The sequence below is a fragment of the Anomaloglossus baeobatrachus genome, chromosome 3 (assembly GCF_048569485.1).
Source record: "Anomaloglossus baeobatrachus isolate aAnoBae1 chromosome 3, aAnoBae1.hap1, whole genome shotgun sequence".
NCBI lineage: Eukaryota > Metazoa > Chordata > Amphibia > Anura > Aromobatidae > Anomaloglossus > Anomaloglossus baeobatrachus.
In genome coordinates, this window is record NC_134355.1 from 278,968,585 (window position 1) to 278,989,991 (window position 21,407).

General features: G+C 47.0%; 1 protein-coding gene across 1 annotated transcript in view; it reads left to right on the forward strand.

Moving 5' to 3' along the window:
* Positions 1-2,188: 2,188 nt before the first annotated feature.
* The window catches only part of LOC142297212 (uncharacterized), a 32,337-nt gene continuing 13,118 nt past the window's right edge, over positions 2,189-21,407 (forward strand). The window contains 5 exon segments of the mRNA XM_075341475.1: positions 2,189-2,404; positions 2,406-3,037; positions 3,678-4,366; positions 4,369-4,454; positions 4,457-4,606. Coding sequence (XP_075197590.1) covers positions 2,189-2,404; positions 2,406-3,037; positions 3,678-4,366; positions 4,369-4,454; positions 4,457-4,606 — 1,773 coding nt within the window.

Genomic DNA, 21,407 nt, shown 5'->3' on the forward strand with positions numbered 1-21,407 from the left:
GGAGACACCAGATGCCGTGGACTGAAGTACGGCGGGCTTCTGCGGAGGAGAGGAATGCCGTATCGGACGTCTCTCACGGGACACTTCTTTGGATCGCTCCTGAAAGCGAATGTCCACTCGAGTCGGTAGGGTAATCAGGGCGTCCAGGGTGGTCGGTACGTCACGGCCAGCCAGCTCATCTTTAATTCGACCCGAGAGACCTTCCCAGAAGGCGGCGGTTAGAGCCTCATTGTTCCACCCGAGTTCCGAAGCCAAGGTGCGAAAACGGATGGCGTATTGACCCACCGTCAGAGTTCCCTGACGTAACCGGAGAAGAGACGAGACAGACGCGGAGGCATGTCCGGGCTCGTCAAAGGTGCCACGAAATGCCTGCAGGAACTCCTGGATGTTCGTGGTCACAGGATCCTCCTTTTCCCGCAAGGGGTTCATCCACGCCAGTGCCTCACCCTCTAGATGGGACATGATGAATGCGACCTTGGCTTGGTCGGAGGCAAACAAATGCGGCAGCTGCGTGAAATGGAGGGAGCATTGGTTTATGAATCCCCTGCAGGTCTTGGGATCTCCGGCGTACCGGGGTGGTGAGGCCAAACGAAGTCTGGAAGCATCCGAAGAGGCTGCCACGGGGGCTGGAGCCGTGGATTGTCTAGTGGAAGCCCGAGATGCTGAAGATGTAACCGACGCTTGTAGCGTGTTCAGGCGGGCGTCCACAGAAGACATGAATTGCAGCATGCGGGTCTGAGTCTCACGCTGGCGTGTGAGTTCCTCCTGCAAGGCTGCTAGTGCTTCGGCGGGATCCATGGCCTGTTCTTACTGTTAGGGCCAGGTGGACGGGCAGACCCAGGAGGTGGATCCACTGGGCCGAACTCCTTGATGAAGGCAAGGGGTCCGGTGGCCGGAGCACTACGGGTAGCAGGACAGTCCGTGTACAAGAGTAGAACGGTGAAGTCCCTGGGACCACGGAGTCAGAGATGGTAGTCCGGGTGACGGAGCTCAGGTTCGGAGGCCGAGATGTTGTCAGGCGGAGTCCGGAACCGATGGAGCGAGAGGACGGGTCACCGCAGGGATCAGAGGTGGTACGGACTGACAGGATGACAGATAGTCAGCGTTCGGGGTTCTGGATTCGGCAGGACCGGATTGCGAGGCAGGAACGGCTCTAGAAGAGAGAGAGGTGAGTATCTCACAGGAACACAAGGAGACCTGACTCCTAGCTTGGGAAACACGAAGAACAGGCCCCGCCCACTTGGACACTGATCCCCTTTATACCCTGTACCTGTGTGCTTAATTTCCTGTCAGTGGACGCTGGCCATTTAAGAAAGGGTCAATGACCGCGCGCGCGCCCTAATGCGCATGCGCGCGGCCCGGGTGCCAGAAGCCAGGGCAGGGAGCGGTGAGGAAGAAGCAGGAGAGCCGAGCTGGGGCTGTGTAACCGACGAACGCCGGGAGCGGGGACCGGGGCGCCTGGAGACCGCGGGCAATGGAGGCTGGAGACCGGGGAGAGAAGCAGAGACGCCGGGGAGCGTGGCAGGTGAGCCGGGGAGCAGGGCAGGGGACCCGGGGAGCGTGACACCATCTAATTCACCACAGCCCTGTGGGTGGCATCACGAACTTTAACCCCAAAAGCAAAATACCCACCCAAACCCCCCTATTTTCTCTGGGAGGCGACGGGATTACCCTCTGCCCCCCGGGTCCGTGAGAGGCTCGAGTCACTGCAAAGAGAACCCGACGAGCACGGATCCGAGCGGCTCGGCGATCGCAGCTGAGTCCCCGAGGCGGCGCAGAGAGAAAATTCCCAGGGCTCACACTTCAGAAAAGGAACAATGGTTTACAACGGGTGGCAGAAAGTCATAGGTCCTATGATGCTCTGCAATATCCAATTATCTTTTGGCAGGGACAGGATTTCTAGCACTTTGAAATACCTCAGACAGATCCTGCAACAGCCAACCCTGTAGGAAAAAAAGTGTTGGCCATGGACTTCAATGCATATAGGATCATGATAAGAGTTGCTGAGGAAAATCACATCCTCAAATACAGACACCTCTTCCACCAATTCATTGTTGACATGTATGCAAAGATCGAGAGTGAACGTCTTCTGTATATCCGACTAAATCAAAAGAAGCTAAGAGCCGAAGAATAGATTCACCTTAGAGATGCTGTTGCAAATGATGCTGATCCAAATGAATTGGGTAAAATGGTCATTCTTCCATCAACTGTCACTGGAAGCCCACGACACATGCATACATGCATGCATGAGTACACACAAGATGCAATGACTTATCTGAGAAAGTATGGTCGTCCAGATCTTTATATTATCTTCACTTGCAATCCTGATTGGGAGGAAATTAAAGGCCAGCTGTTACCAGGTCAAAACACTATGAATCGCCATGACATCATCGCACGAGTCTTCAAAAGAAGTCACAAAAATGATTCACTTGATCATAAAAGCACACATTTATGGTGCGACACAGTGCTGGATGTATTCAATTGAATGGCAAAAAAGAGGCCTTCCTCATGCCCATATCTTAGTCTGGCTCAAAGTAAAAATACAGCCCACTGAAATTGACAATATCATCAGTGCCAAATTGCTAGACCCTGAGAATGACCCATTGCTGTTTAACACCATTGCAAAGAACATGATCCATGGTCCCTGTGGGAGCCTTAACAAAAATTGCCCCTGCATGGTTGATGGCAGGTGTTCAAAGAATTACCCACGAAACCTTGTCCAAGAAACACAAACAGGACAAGATGGCTATCCAGTCTATCGAAGACGAAAACCAGGGAATGGTGGTTTCTTAGCAAAACTCAAAATGCGGGTTGGAACATCACTCAAAGAGACAGAAATTGACAACAAGTGGGTGGTGCCTTACAACCCTCTGCTCTGTAAAATTTTTCAGGCCCACATCAACGTTGAGTCTTGCCACTCAGTGCAATCAATCAAGTACATATGCAAATATGTCCACAAAGGAAGTGATCAAGCAGTTTTTGAACTTCAAAAAAAGGGACCTATTATTGATGAACTGCAGGCATTCCAGATGGGCAGGTACATCAGCAGCAATGAAGCTGTTTTGAGAATACTAGGGTTCTCAATTCATGAGCGCTACCCACCAGTTGTGCATCTCAGTATTCACTTGGAAAATGGACAGAGGATTTAATTTGACCTGGCAAAGTTGCGCCAGCAGTTTTTAACTACACCTAAAACCACCCTTTTGGCATTTTTTTTAACTATGTCAACAAGATCCATTTGCAAAATCAAATCTCTACTGTGATGCACCGAAATACTACACTTGGAACGCATCCAGAAAAACACTGGAACGGAGAGAAACAGGGGCTTGATGTTGAAGGTCATCCAGGGGTCAAAGCAAGTGATACTCTTGGTCGCGTCTACACTGTTCATCCATCAAATGCAGAGTGCTTCTACCTGCGTATGTTACTTCATGTTGTCAAGGGCCCAACATCATTTACTGACCTGAAGGCTGTCGGAGGCCATGTCTGTGAAACATTTAGGGAAGCTTGCCAGAGACAAGGACTTCTGGAAAATGATGGACACTGGGACATGACTCTCAGTGAAGCATCAGTCACACAAACCCCAAATCGATTAGGACACCTCTTTGCTATTCTACTAACAACCTGTAACATTTCAAATTCCCTTCAGATTTGATTAAAGTATAAAATGAACTAAGTGAGGACATCCTCATGCAGGTTAAAAAGGAAAATCCTCAGCAAATTGTCAACTTTACTAAAAACATTTTCAACAAAGCCTTAATTCTCCTTGAAGACAAGAGCATTGCAATGTCCGCAAAATCATTACATCTGCTTGGGTTGCCCACTCCAATAAGAAATCAGGAAGTTAATCAAATGTGCAGGGATATCTTTATAGGAACAAAGTACAACATTGATGAACTCACAGCATTTGTCTCTCATAACGAACCACTATTGGTACAAGACCAAAGAGATGCGTACAACCAAATTTTAAGTTTCACAGTAACTAACAAAAGTGGAATTATCTTCCTAGATGCTCCAGGAGGAACAGGAAAGACATTTTTAATCAACTTGCTCCTGGCAACATTTTGGCAACAACAAAAAATTGCCCTTGCAGTGGCTTCTTCTGGAATTGCAGCTACACTTTTATCTGGTGGTAGGAAAGCACATTCAACATTTAAGCTTAACCTGTCTCACAGTGACAGTCCAGTGTGTAATATTGCTAAGGGATCAGGACAGGCCAAACTGCTTCAAAAGTGCAGTGCCATCATTTGGGATGAATGCACCATGTCACACAAGAGGGCTCTGGAAGCATTTGACAGACTGCTTCAAGACTTGCGTGGAAACTATTCTATTATGGGAGGTGTAGTTGTTGTTCTGGCCGGTGACTTTTTCAAACACTACCTGTTATTCCAAGGTCAACGCCTGCAGATGAACTCAACGCTTGTCTTAAAGCATCACACCTTTGGAGACATGTGAAGAAAAGAAGAAAATATCGCTGCACACAAACATGAGAGTTCACAGGACAGCCGATGATTCTGCTGAACTGTTCTCGAGCCAGCTGCTGACTATTGGAGATGGCAAGGCACCAGTAAACTCTGCAAATGGACAGATCATTAGTGATGAGCGAGTACCAAAAAGCTCGGGTGCTCGAGGCTCGGGCCGAGCATCCCAAGATACTCGTGTACTCGGCCCGAGCACCGAGCCCAATGTTATCCTATGGGAGACCCGAGTATTTTTATGAAATGACCCCCCGGCAGCATGTAGAAACCCTAAAAATGTCACAAAAGTCTTAGAACAGTGCTCAAATGACATGGCAACAGCATGGGGAAGACCCCTTGAAGCATTTATCACTCAAAAGTCACAGCTGTGAACAATTTTGTCCGAGTTTTACGCCATTTTTACGTACTCACCAGAAAACCTTCCAAAATGACACCAAAATGAATTTTCATGGCAGAAATGTTAAGGGCACATACCCAATAGTGAGATAGAGCTGGTGTATGTTACTTTTTTAGATTACATGAAAGATTTTACATGAAAACATTGTGTGGCACTCCGATGTCCAAAACGCACGTTTTGTGCTTTTTACTAGCGATGTCGGTCATTTTTTTTTTTTCATTCTATCTCCCTCAGTCCGTCGGTCGGTCTCTCTGTCTGTCTGTCGGTCTCTCTCTGTCTTGTCTGTCCCCCTCTCACAGTCTGTCGGTCAGTCTCCCCCCTCTCTCATACTTACCGTTCCCCGATCACTGCCGCGGCGATGCACAGCTGTTCACTAAACTCCGGCGGCTTTTCCTCTTTTGAAACAGCTTGCCGCTCATTAACCCCTTAGTGACGGAGCTAATTTTCACCTTAATGACCAGACCAAATTTTGCAATTCTGACCAGTGTCACTTCATGAGGTTATAACTCTGGAACGCTTCAACGGATCCTGGTGATTTTGAGACTATTTTTTTGTCACATATTGGACTTCATGATAGTACCAAATTTAGGACAATACTTTTTGCGTTTATTTATGAAAAAAATTGAATTTTGGCAAAAATTTTGAAAATTTAGCAATTTTCAACTTTTAAATTTTTATACCGTTAAACCAGAGATTTCTGTGACACAAAATAGTTAATAAATAACATTTTCCACTTGTCTACTTTACATAAGCACAATTTTGGAAACAAAATTTTTTTTTGTTAGGAAGTTAGAAGAGTTCAAAGTTTATCAGCGATTTCTCATTTTTACATCAAAATTTACAAAACCATTTTTTTAGGGATCACATCATATTTGAAGTAACTTCGATAGGCCTAGATTACAGAAAATACCCAAAAGTGACACCATTCTAAAAACTGCACCCCCCAAAGTACTCAAAACCACATTCAAGAAGTTTATTAACCCTTCAGGTGCTTCACATGAACAAAAGCAATGTGGAATGAAAAAAAGCAAAAATTAAATTTTACCTAAAAATGTTGCTCTAACCCAAATTTATTCACTTTTAGAAGAAATAACACAACAAAATGGACCACAAAACTTGTTCCCCACTTTGTCATGAATGCACCGATACCCCACATGTGGTCAGAAACCTTTGTTTGGGTAAATGGGAGGGCTCGGAACAGAAGGAGCGATATTTGAATTTTGGAAAGCAAATTTGTCTGAAATAGATTGCGGGCACCATGTTGCATTTACAGGTCCGCTAAGGTCCCTAAACAGAAGAAACCCCTCACAAGTGATGCCATTTTAGAAACTAGACCCCTCAAGGCTTCTATCTAGGGGTATAGTGAGCATTTTAGATCCACAGGTACTTCACAGATTTTGTTAACGTTACGTTGTCATATTGAAAATTTTAATAATTTTCTCAAAAATGTTGCTTTAGCATCAATGTTTTCACTTTTTCAAGAGGTAATTCCAAAAATTTGACCTCAATGTTTTTTACCCACTTTTTTATGAGCGCGGTGATATCTCACATGTGGTCTGAAACCTTTGTTTGGACAAATGGGAGGGCTTGGAACGGAAGGAACAATATTTGAATTTTGGAAAGGAAATTTGGCTGAAAAAGATTGCGGGCACCATGTCGCATTTGGAGGCCCCCTAAGGTACCTAAACAGTAGAAACCCCGCACAAGTGACCCCATTTTGGAAACTAGGTCACTCAAGGAATTTATCTAGATGTTTGGTGAGTACCCTGAACCCCCAGGTGCTTCACAGAATCTTATAACGTTGAGCCATGAAAATAAAAAAATAAAATTTTACCACAAAATTGTTATTTCAACCAGGTAGCTTTTTTTTTCACAAGGGTAACAGGAAAAAAATCACCATGAAATTTATTGTGCAATTTCTCCTGAGTTTGGCGATACCTTATATGTGGTGGAAATCAACTGCTTGGGCGCATGACAGGGCTCGGAAGGGAAGGAGCGCCATTTGACTGCAAAATTGGCTGGAATCAATAGCGGACACCATGTTGCATTAGGAGAGCCCCTGAGGTGCCTATACAGTGAAGCTCCCCAACATGTGGCCCCATTTTGGAAAATAGACCCCTGATGTTTGGTGAGTACCCTGAACCCTCAGGTGCTTCACAGAAGTTTATAATGTTGAGCTGTGAAAATAAAAAAATAAATTTTTACCACAAAATTGTTACTTCAACCAGGTAGCTTTTTTTTTTACAAGTGTAAAAGGAAAAAATTCAGCATAAGATTTATTGTGCAATTTCTCCTGAGTATGCTGATACCTTATGTGTGATGAAAATCAACTGTTTGGGTGCACAGCAGGGCTCGGAAGGGAAGGAGTGCCATTTGACTGCACAATTGGCTGGAATCATTAGCGGACGCTATGTTGCATTTGGAAAGCCCCTAAGGTGCCTAAACAGTGGAGGTCCCCCACAAGTGACCCCATTCTGGAAACAAGACACCTCAAGGCTTTTATCTAGGTGTATATTGAGCAGTTTGAATCCAAGAGTACTTCACAGAATTTGATAAGCTTAGGTTGCCATATTGAAAATTTTCATTTTTTTCACAAAAATGTTGCTTTAGCATCATATTTCTTACTTTTTCAAGAGGCAACAACAAACCGTGGACCCCACAGGTTGTTACCCAATGTCTTATGATCACAGGGATACCCCACATGTGGCCAAAAACCTCTGTTTGGATAAATGGGAGGGCTTGGAATGGAAGGAGCACCATTTGAATTCTGGAAAAGTTGAAATAAATTGCGGGCACCATGTCACATTAGCAGGGCCCCTTGGGTACCTATACAGCAGAAACCCCCCACAAGTGACCCCATTTTGGAAACTGGATTTTATTCAGGAGTATAGTAAGCATTTTGAATCCACAGGTAGTTCACAAAAATGTTGCTGTAGCAACAAATTTCTCACTTTTAGGCTATGTGGCCATGATCCAGCGACACGGCGTCTAGTACACAGTGTCAGCCTTCCTGCAGAGATGTGAGTGTTGTCCATGGGAGAACGCAGCTGCCCATGCCCACGATTTGGGTTCAGGCTGCTGTGGAACTCTATGCTACCTGCAGAGAACACTCTTGTCTCCGCAGCATAAATTGACATGCTGAGGCTCGGGAAGCTGCACCACAGGTCAGTGTATGCTGCGGAGAAAAGAAGCACATTGGGCATAGGATTTCTAAAAATCCTTCCACTGTGCTTCTACTGCACAATGCAGCGCTATGGACGCAGGGAAAACACTCTGCGCCCAAAACGCTGCAAACCCTGATTGTGGGCGCACAGCCTAAAATGCTACAATGGATGAATGGATAGATGTCAAACATATATAACGTCCCACCCCCCCTGCATATTCTAAGCTGGCGCCCTTTAGTGCCTTTCATGTGGCACTAAAGGGTGCCTAGCCTTGTATTTAGCCCCCCAAAAAATTAATAATTAAAATACTCGACGTGGGGTCCCCCCTATTTTTGATAGCCAGCTAGGGTAAAGCAGACAGCTGTAGCCTGCAAACCACAGCTGACAGCTTCACCTTGGCTGGTGATCAATTTGGAGGGCTCCCCAGGCGTTGTTTTAAAAAAAAAAAAAACAAAAAAACAAACGGGGGGTCCCCCCCAAATTAGATCACCAGCCAAGGTGAAGTGGACAGCTGGGGTCTGGTATTCTCAGGGTGGGAAGAGCCATGGTTATTGGACTCTTCCCAGCCTAAAAATAGCAGGCCGCAGCCGCCCCAGAAGTGGCGCATCCATTAGATGCGCCAATCCTGGCGCTTCGCTCCAGCTCATCCCGCGCCCTGGTGCGGTGGCAAACGGGGTAATATACGGGGTTGATACCAGCTGTAATGTCACCTGACATCAAGCCCTGGGGTTAGTGATGTCACGGCATCTAAACAGATACCCGACATCACTAACCCAGTCAGTAATAGAAAAAAATAAACACAAAAAAAAAAAAATATTTGAAAAAAAAACTCCCCGAAACATTCCTTTTTCACCAATTTATTGAAAATAAATAAATTTCGGTCGCTGTAATCCATTTTGGAGGTCCCTCGGTGACTCTGGACCTTCTAGAATATGGGGGGCATGTTCAGGGAACGTATCCCCCATTTTCTGGAAGAGCAAGCTCTCCATGAGCAGTGTGGGTGCAGTAATCTGAGAATACTGCACTCCCACTGCCCCGGTCCAACCTAGGGCAGAGTGACCTGCAGTAACCTCATTCCAGAATATGAGGGGCACGCTCACTGAACGTACCCCCCATATTCTAGAACAGCAGGCTCTCCATGTGAGGAGTGTGGCTGCAGATTACTGCACTCACTCTCCCCCGGTCCACAGCGCAGCAGCAAGGTCAGCGTCCCTGCTTACAAGGATCCAGCTGACAGCCGCTGTCTGCGCATGCGCCGCCAGCTTTCTAGGAGGCGGAGGGATCGCGGGGACGGAGCAGCAGCCAGCTAACGGGGCTGACCGGGGGCTGACCGAGGGCTGGCCGGGGGACCTGGGGACGACTTTTCTGCCGCATGTGACGTGTCACATGCGGCAGAAAGAGCAGGATGAATGCGGGCGCGCTATGCGCTGCGCGCAGCAATCTTGCATGCTCCGGAGGGGGGGGGAGGGGGTGCGCTCCAGAGAACCGGAGGGGGCTCCGGTGGACCAGAGGGCTCCGGTGGACCGGAGGAGGGGTCAGGGGGAGGACATTTCCCTGCGATCTGAAATGTTTGATCATTTCAGATCGGAGGGAAATGAATGCAGAGCCGGCGCCAGTTTTCTGTGCGCTTCGGCGCCATTTTGACTGCTCCGGAGGGGGGGGTAGGGGTGGGGCGGGACTCTCCGGTACCGGGGGCCTTGGGGGCACTAGAAGATTATATTTCTTTATCATCTGACATGTTTGATCATGTCAGATAAGAAAGAAATCAGCATTATTTGACAGTTTTTGTTTTTTTTATGTGTACGTCGGTATACGGTGTATACCGGCGATCACATTATCGGGGTCCAAAAAAAACACCCCGATTCATAATCTTGGGGGTCTCAGCTACCTCCGGTAGCTGAAACCCCCAAGATTTTTCGTCACTGGGGGGCGCTACAAGCTTTTTCCGGCCTGAAGTCTCAAGACGTCGGAACAGAATAAGTACCCTGTTTTTCCGACGTCTTGAGACGTTAGGCCGTCGCTATGGGGTTAAACAATCTCGTATTCCCTGCTTTCCTGCTTTTCGGCGCCTATGATTGGTTGCAGTGAGACATGCCCCCACGCTGAGTGACAGGTGTCTCACTGCACCCAATCACAGCAGCCGGTGGGCGTGTGTATACTGTGCAGTGAAATAAATAATTAAATAATTTAAAAAAATGGTGTGCGGTCCCCCCAATTTTAATACCAGCCAGATAAAGCCATACAGCTGAAGGCTGGTATTCTCAGGATGGGGAGCTCCACGTTATGGGGAGCCCCCCAGCCTAACAATATCAGTCAGCAGCCACCAAGAATTGCCGCATACATTAGATGCGACAGTTCTGGGACTGTACCCGGCTCTTCCCGATTTGCCCTGGTGCGTTGGCGTATCGGGGTAATAAGGAGTTATTGGCAGCCCATAGCTGCCACTAAATCCTAGATTAATCATGTCAGGCGTCTCCCCGAGAAACCTTCCATGATTAATCTGTAAATTACAGTAAATAAACACACACACCTAAAAGCATTCAATGCGACTTCAGAAAGTCATGCTGGTTATGTGAAAGGGCCATTCTAGCGCCCAAAAACGATAGTGTCAACAAGATAATTTTTCAAATTCTAAGGCTATGTGCCCACGCTACAGGATTTACCGCGGATTTACCGCGGATTTTGCCGCGGATTTACCGCGGATTTGCCGAAAATCTGCAGCAGCAGCACTTCCAAGCCATTTCAATGGCATTTTGGAAATGCTGTGCCCATGCTGCGGATTTTTCCGCGGCGGATTTGCCGCGGATTTTGATGCGGAAAAATCTGCAGCATGTCAATTGTTTGGTGCAGATTTGGTGCGGATTTTTGGCTTTGAATGGGAAAAAAAAAAAAAAATCCGCATCAAAATCCGCGGCAAATCCGCGGTAAATCCGCGGCAAATCCGCAGGTGCGGATTTGCCGCGAAAGTCGCGGATTTTCAGGCAAAAAAATCCGCAGGGACATTCTAGCGTGGGCACATAGCCTAAGCCTTCTTCCAGGTGTGTGCAGGACCTACAAGTCAGTGGATACAGTGACAGACCCTGTTCAAGCATTATTCTATCCAACAGAGTTCCTCAACTCCTTGGAACCACAAGGACTCCCTCCACATAACCTCTTTCTTAAACCTGGAGCACCTATTTTGCTGTTGAGAAATTTAGATCCACCAAAGCTGTGTAATGGAACAAGACTCTTGATTAAGAACCTGTATCCACACGTAATTGAAGCAACCATTTTGACAGGATGTGCCAAAGGAGAGGACATTTTCATTCCAACAATTCCACTCATTCCATCGGATTTGCCTTTTGGTTTTAAACGCCTTCAGTTTCCTGTTTGACTGTCATTTGCAATGTCCATAAACAAGGCTCAGGCACAGTCCTTGAAGGTAGCAGGAATCAATTTGCAATCTCCATGCTTTTCTCATGGTCAACTTTATATGGCCTGTTCAAGAGTTGGAACTGCCAAAAATCTATTTATCTTTGCATCGGAAGGAAAAACAAAGAATGTTGTTTATCAAAAGGCTTTAGAATAAAGCCTGCTTTACACACTTCAATAAATCCTTCAATCCGTCGTCGGGGTCAAGTTGTAAGTGACGCACATCCGGCATCGTTCGTGACGTGTTTGCGTGTGAAACCTACATGCGATCGATATTGAACGAAAATACGGTGATCGCATACACGTCGTTTATTCCTCATACATTGGACGTTTGGTAGTACGAAACTAGTGAATTGTAACGTGTGACATCCCTCATACGATTTTGGTGTCTGAGGCTATGAGCGCAGGTGTGCGCTCTGCACCGCAGCTTAAAAAAGGTCCGCTTCAGAGCGCAGCTGAAAAGCTGCGTTCTGAAGCGCCTCACAATGTCTGTCATGCACTAATCTCTGTCAGTCCGTCACTATCTCTGTCCCTCTCTCTCTGTCCATGTCAGTCTATCCCTCTTACCCCCTCTCTCATATACTCACCGATCCCCGATCTCCAGCGCAGCGCTGCACGGCATTCACACTGCTCCGGCGGCTTTTACTTTTTTGAAAAAGCCGGCCGCCCATTAAACAATCTCGTATTCTCTGCTTTCCCCGCCTACCAGCACCTATGATTGGTTGCAGTGAGACACACCCCCACGCTGAGTGACAGGTTTCACACTGCACCCAATCACAGCAGCCGGTGGGCGTGTCTATACTGTGTATTGAAATAAATAATTAAATAATTAAAAAAAACGGCGTGCGGTTCCCCCCCAATTTTAAAACCAGCCAGATAAAGCGATACGGCTGAAGGCTGGTATTCTCAGGATGGGGAGCTCCACGTTATGGGGGGCCCCCCAGCCTAACAATATCAGCCAACAGCCGCCCAGAATTGCCGCATACATTAGATGCGACAGTTCTGGGACTGTACCCGGCTCTTCCCGATTTGCCTTGGTGCGTTGGCAAATCGGGGTAATAAGGAGTTATTGGCAGCCCATAGCTGCCAATAAGTCCTAGATTAATCATGTCAGGCGTCTATGAGACACCTTCCATGATTGATCTGTAAGTGACAGTAAAAAAACACACACACATGAAAAAATCCTTTATTAGAAATAAAAAACACAAACACATTCCCTCATTACCAATTTATTAACCCCCGACAAACCCTCCATGTCCGGCGTACTCCACAGTCCTCCAGCGTCGCGTCCAGCTCTGCTGCATGGAGGTGACAGGAGCAGCAGAAGACACCGCCGCTCCGGTCACCTCCACGCAGGTAATGAAGACAGCCGCGCGATCAGCTGATCTGTCACTGAGGTTACCCGCTGTCACTGGATCCAGCGGTGGCCGCGGGTAACCTCAGTGACAGATCAGCTGATCGCGCGGCTGTCTTCATTACCTGCGTGGAGGTGACCGGAGCGGCGGTGTCTTCTGCTGCTCCTGTCACCTCCATGCAGCAGAGCTGGACGCGACGCTGGAGGACTGTGGAGTACGCCGGACATGGAGGGTTTGTCGGGGGTTAATAAATTGCTAATGAGGGAATGTGTTTGTGTTTTTTATTTCTAATAAAGGATTTTTTCATGTGTGTGTGTTTTTTACTGTCACTTACAGATTAATCATGGAGGGTGTCTCATAGACGCCTGACATGATTAATCTAGGACTTATTGGCAGCTATGGGCTGCCAATAACTCCTTATTACCCCGATTTGCCAACGCACCAGGGCAAATCGGGAAGAGCCGGGTACAGTCCCAGAACTGTCGCATCTAATGTATGCGGCAATTCTGGGCGGCTGTTGGCTGATATTGTTAGGCTGGGGGGCTCCCCATAACGTGGAGCTCCCCATCCTGAGAATACCAGCCTTCAGCCGTATGGCTTTATCTGGCTGGTTTTAAAATTGGGGGGGACCGCACGCCGTTTTTTTTAATTATTTAATTATTTATTTCAATACACAGTATAGACACGCCCACCGGCTGCTGTGATTGGGTGCAGTGTGACACCTGTCACTCAGCGTGGGGGGCGTGTCTCACTGTAACCAATCATAGGCGCCGGTGGGCGGGGTAAGCAGGGCATACCAGATTGTTTAATGGGCGGCCGGCTTTTTCAAAACAGTAAAAGCCGCCGGAGCAGTGTGAATGCAGTGCAGCGCCGGGGATCGGGGATCGGTGAGTATGAGAGAGGGCTGCTCAATTCAGTCACTCAGGAGTTTAGCGGTCACCGGTGAGTCCTTCACTGGTGACCGCTAATCAGAACGCGACACAGACAGAGCCGCAGCATGACCGTGAAGTCGGGTGAGGTTCACCCGAGTTCATTCTGACAGTGCGGCTCTGTCTGTGTCTGCTGTCATCTGCCATTCAGCTCTGCTACATGGCTGTCTGTGTCTGCTGTTAGCGGCCATGTAGCAGAGCTGAATGGCAGATGACATAGTAAAAACGCATCCCTACACATTACACACGCTTGGCAAGTCAATAAATAAAAAAAAAAAAAGGGTGCCCGATGCATACGTCACGGAACACATGATCTAAAGGATCGCACACAAAATTGATCAATTTAACATAGGCTACTAACGCACGTGTGACAGCAAATGAACGACCTACATGCAATCTCATTCAATCGCATATGCGACCTGGGCGTGTCACATCGCATACGAGATCGCATACCTAATTGTAAGGTGTAAAGCTGGCTTAAGAAGTAGAGTTGAGCGAACCTCAGGCTCAAGGCACGGGGTTCGGGCTTGGAAAATGCTGTAAAATCGCAGTGGTGAGTATTGCGCTCTGCTAGTGTATGAATGATGCGCAGCAATGTGCGCGCTGAGGGAAGTGTGTGATTGGCTCAAATTTGACTCACATTCTGTGTTCTAAGATGTAATGTTCATGGAGAAATGAAAAAGAAAAAGCACCGTCCACACACCTCCAGAAATGTTTTGCTGTGAGCTGAAAGCAAACCATTTTCGGAGGTGGGTGGGTAAAGTTTTTTTTTATTACTCCATGAACAATACATCTCAGATCGCCGAATGTAAGTCAAATTTGGGCCGATCACGCACTTCCCAAAACACGCACAATGCTGCATATCACTCATACACCAGCACAGCGCGGTACTCACCAGAGAGATTTTCAGGTCATTTTCCAAGCCCGAACCCTGAGAATAAGGTTAGCTCATCTCTAATAAGGAGTTCAGGATAAAGTACTTTACATTACTTTGGTAATTAGTTTTTGTGTTACATACTGTATATGTGCTGTTGAATATATGATGTGAAATGTTTCAATGACTTTACTTTTATTAGTTTTATTAATAACATTTCTGTCGGTTTAGTTTGTGACTTTTTTCTGCAGAATATTTTTTATTTTATTTTGGTATAGTTAAGAATAGTCAGTTACTATCCCTGGCAACAACCGGGTACTACAGCTAGTCTAATATATAAAACTGAGTGTGTGCGTGTAGGTGTGTGTGTATGTGTGTATGTGTGTATGTTCGCTAAAGGAATCCGCACCGTCGCATTTACAATCACAAAATTTTGCACAGACGCCTCATGTGACCCAGGGAACATCGTAGACTATGTTTTGACAGAAAAATTTAACCCCGTGCTTTACAGTTAGTGTCGAAAATCCTGCCGCCATTAAACTGAATGGAGGTGGGAGCTATAGGTTATTAATAGCAACTGTCAGTGGTTGCTGTAGGAACAAAATAAACTGTTATGTGAGAGGTTATATGATGTTGGCGGAGAGATGGATAGAGAGACAGAAAAAGACAGACAGACAGAGACACAGACAGAGACACAGACAGATGGGGAAAGAGACAGACAGACAGACGGGGAAAGAGACAGCCCTGGAAAGAGACAGCCATGGAAAGAGACAGCCCTGGAAAGAGACAGACGGGCAAAGAGACAGCCCTGGAAAGAGACAGCCCTGGAAAGGGTCAGCCGTGGAAAGAGACAGCCCTGCGAAGGGACAGCCCTGGAGAGAGACAGCCCTGGAAAGAGACAGCCGTGAAAAGAGACAGCCGGGCAAAGAGGCAGCCGGGCAAAGAGACAGCCATGGAAAGAGACAGGCCTGGAAAGAGATAGACGGGGAAAGAGACAGCCGGGGAAAGAGACAGCCGGGCAAAGAGACAACCGGGCAAAGAGACAGCCTTGGAAAGAGATAGCCTTGGAAAGAGACAGCCTTGGAAAGAGACAGACGGGGAAAGAGGCAGATGGGGAAAGAGGCAGATGGGGAAAGAGACAGATGGGGAAAGAGAGACAGATGGGAAAGAGAGACAAACGGGGAAAGAGAGACAGATGGGGAAAGACAGACGGACAAACATATAGAGACAGACACAGAGATAGAGAGAAACAGACAGACACAGAGATGGAGACAGATAGACTGATACAAATACAGACAGAGAGATAGACACAGACAGACAGAGACAGACACAGACAGACAAAGAAAGACAGAGACAGAGAGATAGACAGACAGAGACACACAAAAAGAGACTGGGAGAAAGACAGAGAGACAGATACTATCCTGGGCAACGCTCGGGTACTACAGCTGGTGTAATATATAAAGCTGAGTGTATGTGTGTATGTGTGTGTGTATGTATGTCCGCTAAAGGAATCCGCACTGTCATATTTACAACCACGAAATTTTACACAGACACTCCATGGGACTCAGGGAACGTCATAGATTATGTTTGGGAGGGAAAATTTAACCCTGCGCTTTACAGTTACTCTCCAAAAATCCTGCCTCCATTAAACTGAATAGAGGTGGGAGCTACAAGCTATTAATAGCAACTGTCAGTGGTTGCTATAGGAGCAAAATAAACTGTTAGTATAAGAAGCTTATGTGTGAGGTAATATGATGTTGGTGGGGAGATGGATAGAGAGAGACAGACAGACAGGGAAAGAGACAGAAAGATAGAGACAGACAGATGTGGAAAGAGTCAGACAGAGACTGACGGGCAAAGAGACTGACGGGCAAACAGAAAGCCCTGGAAAGAGACAGCCCTGGAAAGAGACAGCCCTGGAAAGAGACAGATGGGCAAAGAGACAGACCAGGAAAGAGACAGCTCGGGAAAGAGACAGCTCTGGAAAGAGACAGCCTGGGAAAGAGACAGCCCGGGAAAGAGACAGACCAGGGAAAGAGACAGATGGGCAAAGAGTTAGACCTGGAAAAAGAGACAGGCCTGGAAAGAGAGACAGGCCTGGAAAGAAACAGCTCTTGAAAGAGACAGCCCTGGAAAGAGACAGATGGGCAAAGAGACAGATGGGCAAAGAGACAGACAGTCAAAGAGACAGCTGAGTAAAGAGACAGCCCTGGATAGAGACAGATGGTCAAAGAGACAGACGGTCAAAGAGACAGACGGTCAAAGAGACAGACGGGCAAAGAGACAGACGGGGAAAGAGACAGACGGGAAAGAGACAGAAAGGGAAAGAGACAGACGCAGAAAGAGACAGCCAGGGAAAGAGACAGACGGGGAAAGAGACAGACAGGGAAAGAGAGAGACAGAAAGACACACATATAGACAGACAGAGATAGAGAGACTGACAGATGGAGACAGATAGACTGATACAAATACAGACAGAGAGATAGAAACAGACAGACAGACATATACACACAGACAGACAAGGAAAGAGACAGACAGAGAGACAGAGAGACAGTGACACACAGACAGAGACTGGGAGAGAGACAGAGAGACAGTTACTATATCGGGCAACGCCCGGGCACTACAGCTAGTCAAATATAAAATATAAAATAAAGTCTTGGTGCCTATAAGACGGATAGAGAGAGACAAAAAGAGACAGACAGACAGATGGGGAAAGAGACAGAGAGATGGAGACAGACAGATGTGGAAAGAGACAGACAGAGACTGACGGGCAAAGAGACTGACGGGCAAACGGACAGCCCTGGAAAGAGACAGCCCTGGAATGAGACAGATGGGCAAAGAGACAGATGGGCAAAGAGACAGACCGGGAAAGAGACAGACCGGAAAAGAGACAGACCATGAAAGAGACAGCCCTGGAAAGAGATAGCCCTGGAAAGAGACAGACGGGCAAAAAAACAGACGGGCAAAGAGATAGACGGGCAAAGAGACAGCTGAGCAAAGAGACGGCCATGGAAAGAGGCAGACGGTCAAAGAGACAGATGGTCAAAGAGACAGACGGGGAAAAAGACAGAAAGGGAAAGAGACAGACGGAGAAAGAGACAGCCAGGGAAAGAGACAGACGGGGAAAGAGACAGACGGGGAAAGAGAGAGACAGAAAGACACACACATAGAGAAAGACAGAGGTAGAGAGAGACAGACAGATACAGAGATGGAGACAGATAGACTGATACAAATACAGACAGAGAGATAGAAACAGACAGACAGAGATATACACACAGACAGACAAGGAAAGAGACAGATAGAGAGACAGACAGAAAGCGACACACAGACAGCGACTAGGAGAGAGACAGAGATACTTTTACTATACCGGGCAACGCCCAGGTACTACAGCTAGTCAAATATAAAATATAAAATAAATTCTTGGTGCCTTTAAGATATGTAGGAAGTAGCCACAGAATTATGGTAGTAAAGTAAAAAAATAAATAAAAAGTGCTATAGTACCTACAAAAAGAACAATTTGCTGTAGTAAAAAAGAGCCAATATCAAATTGAAAGAAAGGATTTTCTCATATAGAAGTTGCCCTATTTAGATTACAATTGATTCATAACAGTACTTAGCACCATGAAGGTACAAGAGCAAATATAAGCACAAGTAGATTTGGCACCCCTGAGGCGTCAGGTGTGATAGGATATTGCATCCAGTAATAGGTGCGGTACTAACCCTGGGTTCCCGGAAGACCAGTGCAGATAAATACCATTCAAACACAGACATCCATGTCCTTTTTCCCAGACTGGTTAACAGGCTAGCGACGGATCTGATGGATAGCAACCTATTGGTCAGGACTTATCCAATCCACTAGTCAGAAACCTGGGAGGAGGAGGGGCTAGTTAGTGCAGTTGATGGTGGACAGACATCTTGACAGTGAGTCAGAAGTCGACGTTCCGACAGAGCGTGTGAAGTGACTTGTTGGGCTAAAGGAGTACGGTCACCATGGAAAGTATGGTGTGAGTACTCACGGGACCAGGCACCAGCGGGGTGCAGAACCCTAGTTCAGGAAAGCGCTTCAAGCTCACCTGATAAATCTGCCTGGTGATGGAATTATCAGGGTTCCTCACCAACGTTATCGTCCGGGGCACAGCAGCAAAGAGGGAACCCGGGAACTGGGACAGAGGTCCAACCCAAGACAGGTTCAAGCTGCCCGCCATATGGGCAAGGACTGTGACAACAGGAGGGGACCCCAGAACGCTTCAGGTCACGGGGACCCACTAATTACAGACAGGTGCATGGAAGTAAAGCTCACCAGGTCACTACACCGGCACTGGGACCAAGGGAATCCCGGATTACCTGCGGTCCAGATTGGTAGAGAACAGCACCAGCCATGTTGCAGCTTCACAGAACCAGTGAGTAAAGAACAAATTCAATCGCAGCCCCTGTGTTGTTTGAATTCGTCCTGCACCTCTGTATCACCAACGTTAACCATACTACAACCACCATTATTCTCCCCTGGGGCTTAGCTCTACTTGCAGAGGGCCATAACATCCAAGCTGCTCAGTATTACCAGTCCCAGCAGGGAGAGACTTTGCAGCGGCCGCTTTCCCCACATAGTCGCATACCGCAAGCGGTGTCACGAAAAACATTTTATTTGTATTATCCTTTTATTTCTTTTTTTAAGCAACCCCCAGGGTCACGGAACCAGGCACTGGCAATCCGTGACACGTCCCCGTGATTCCAGGCCAGGGACTGAGTCCCCCACAGGCCCTGGGGTGTGTCATAGACATGCAAAAAGTTAAATGCGATGTGCTACAATCCAAAGGTACTGGATAATGGATGGAAAAACAATAATAAAAAATGCAAATTCAAGATGAAAAAGCATATAACCTTTGGGGCAGCCAAAAGGAGTACCTTTGACACGCATTTCACGTTTTGTTTCCTCTGAGGGGTCAAATGGGCCGGCATGGCTGTCATCGCTGAAGGAATCCTCTTCTAAAGATAATGCACAAGAAAGTCCGTAAACAGTTTGCTTGAAGACACGCAGACTGAGGCCATGGATTACTGGAACCATGTCCTGTGGTCTGATGAGAGCTAGATAGACATATTTGCTTCAGATGGTATCAAGCGTGTATGGCGGCAACCAGGTGAGGAGTACAAAGACAAGTGTGTCTTGCCTATTGATAAGCTTGGTGATGGAAGTCTCATGGTTTTGGGCTGCATGAGTGCTGCCAGCTTTGGGAAGCTACAGTTCATTGATGGAACCATGAATGCCAACATGTACCGTGACATACTAAAGAAGAGCATGATCGCTTCCCTTTGGAAACTGGGCAGCAGGGCAGTACTTCAACATGATAAGAAACCCAAACACACCTCCAAGACAACCACTGCTTTGCTATGGAAACTGAGGTTAAAGGTGCTGGACTGGCAAAACATGTGTTCAGACCTAAACCCCTCTGAGCATCTATGGGACATCCTCAAATGGAACATGAAGGAGTGCAAGGTCTCTAACATCCACTTGCACCATGATGTTGTCATGGAGGAGTGAAAGAGGATTCCAGTAGCTACCTGTGAAGCTCTAGTGTTCTCCATGGCCAAGAGGGTTAAGACAGTGCTTGAAAATAATGGTGGCTGCAAAAACTATTAAAACTTTGAGCACAATTTGTCCATTTTCACTTAGGGGTGTACACACTTTGTTACCGTATGTTGAGTTATCTAGATGGCACACAAAATTTACACTGTTAAACAGGCTGTAACACTGACTAGTTTACATTGTATCAGAGTGTCATACCTTCAATGTTGACCAATGAATGAGACTCGATAGGTTGGAGTACAGATTCTGGGGATGTCATGGAAGTACTAAACAATGGAGTACGTCAGATTTTCATGTATTCTTTTTTTAAATACATTTGCAAATGAGGGATAGTGCGACGGAGTCTTCATTCAACTGAACTATTTTTTTCTGTCTGTGTGTTTTATCATCTTTACACTTACTGAGTTACTAATGGTGATGTCTGATAGATATTTCTCCATTACAGTCCAGTTGGTTTGATGTCAGCTGACACTATGCAGCTGACATCAACCCCATAAACCAGTACTCCAATTGCCAATGCACCAGAGCAATCCGGAAGAACTGGGATGAAGCACCAGAATTGATGCATCTAATATGATGCACCAATTCTGGGGCAATTGCTGGCTTCTATTTTTAGGCTGGGAAGGGCCAGGCCTAAAGCTGTCTGCTTTACCTTAACTGCTTATCAAAAATAGGTGGGATCCATGCTGTTGTTTTTAAATTATTTATATTTTTAGAAATAAATCATTCTAAAAAATGTTTCTGATTCCCTTTATTATTGATAACCCACCAAGGTAAAGCAGACAGCTACGGGCTGAAGTGTCGCGGGCGGAGGAGGGTCCGGCTGCCGCTGCTGCTGCGGCCGCTGCTGCTGCTCGGTGGTGGCGGATCCCGGGGACTCGAGCGGCACTCCTCGCCCGTGAGTGAAAAGGGAATTGATTGGTTGTGGGGGTTTTGATTATGGATATTGTCCGTGACGCCACCCACGGTTGTGGTGATTTTGCTGACACCACCGCTGCTCTAGACGGGGATCCCGGGAGCGGTGACTGGGAGCAGCTTTGTTGTTATTTCTTCCCTCCGTGGGTAGGGGGGTTGGTTGTCCCGGGGCCCGATGATGGGGTAGGGATGGATGGCAGGCAGGTTACGGGGCCTGGGAAGGTGCAGGGTCGCGGGGGCAGCGCTGTGCCGCACGGCACTGTGGTGCTCACTCAGCCCAATGATGAAGACACAGTTCTCGGT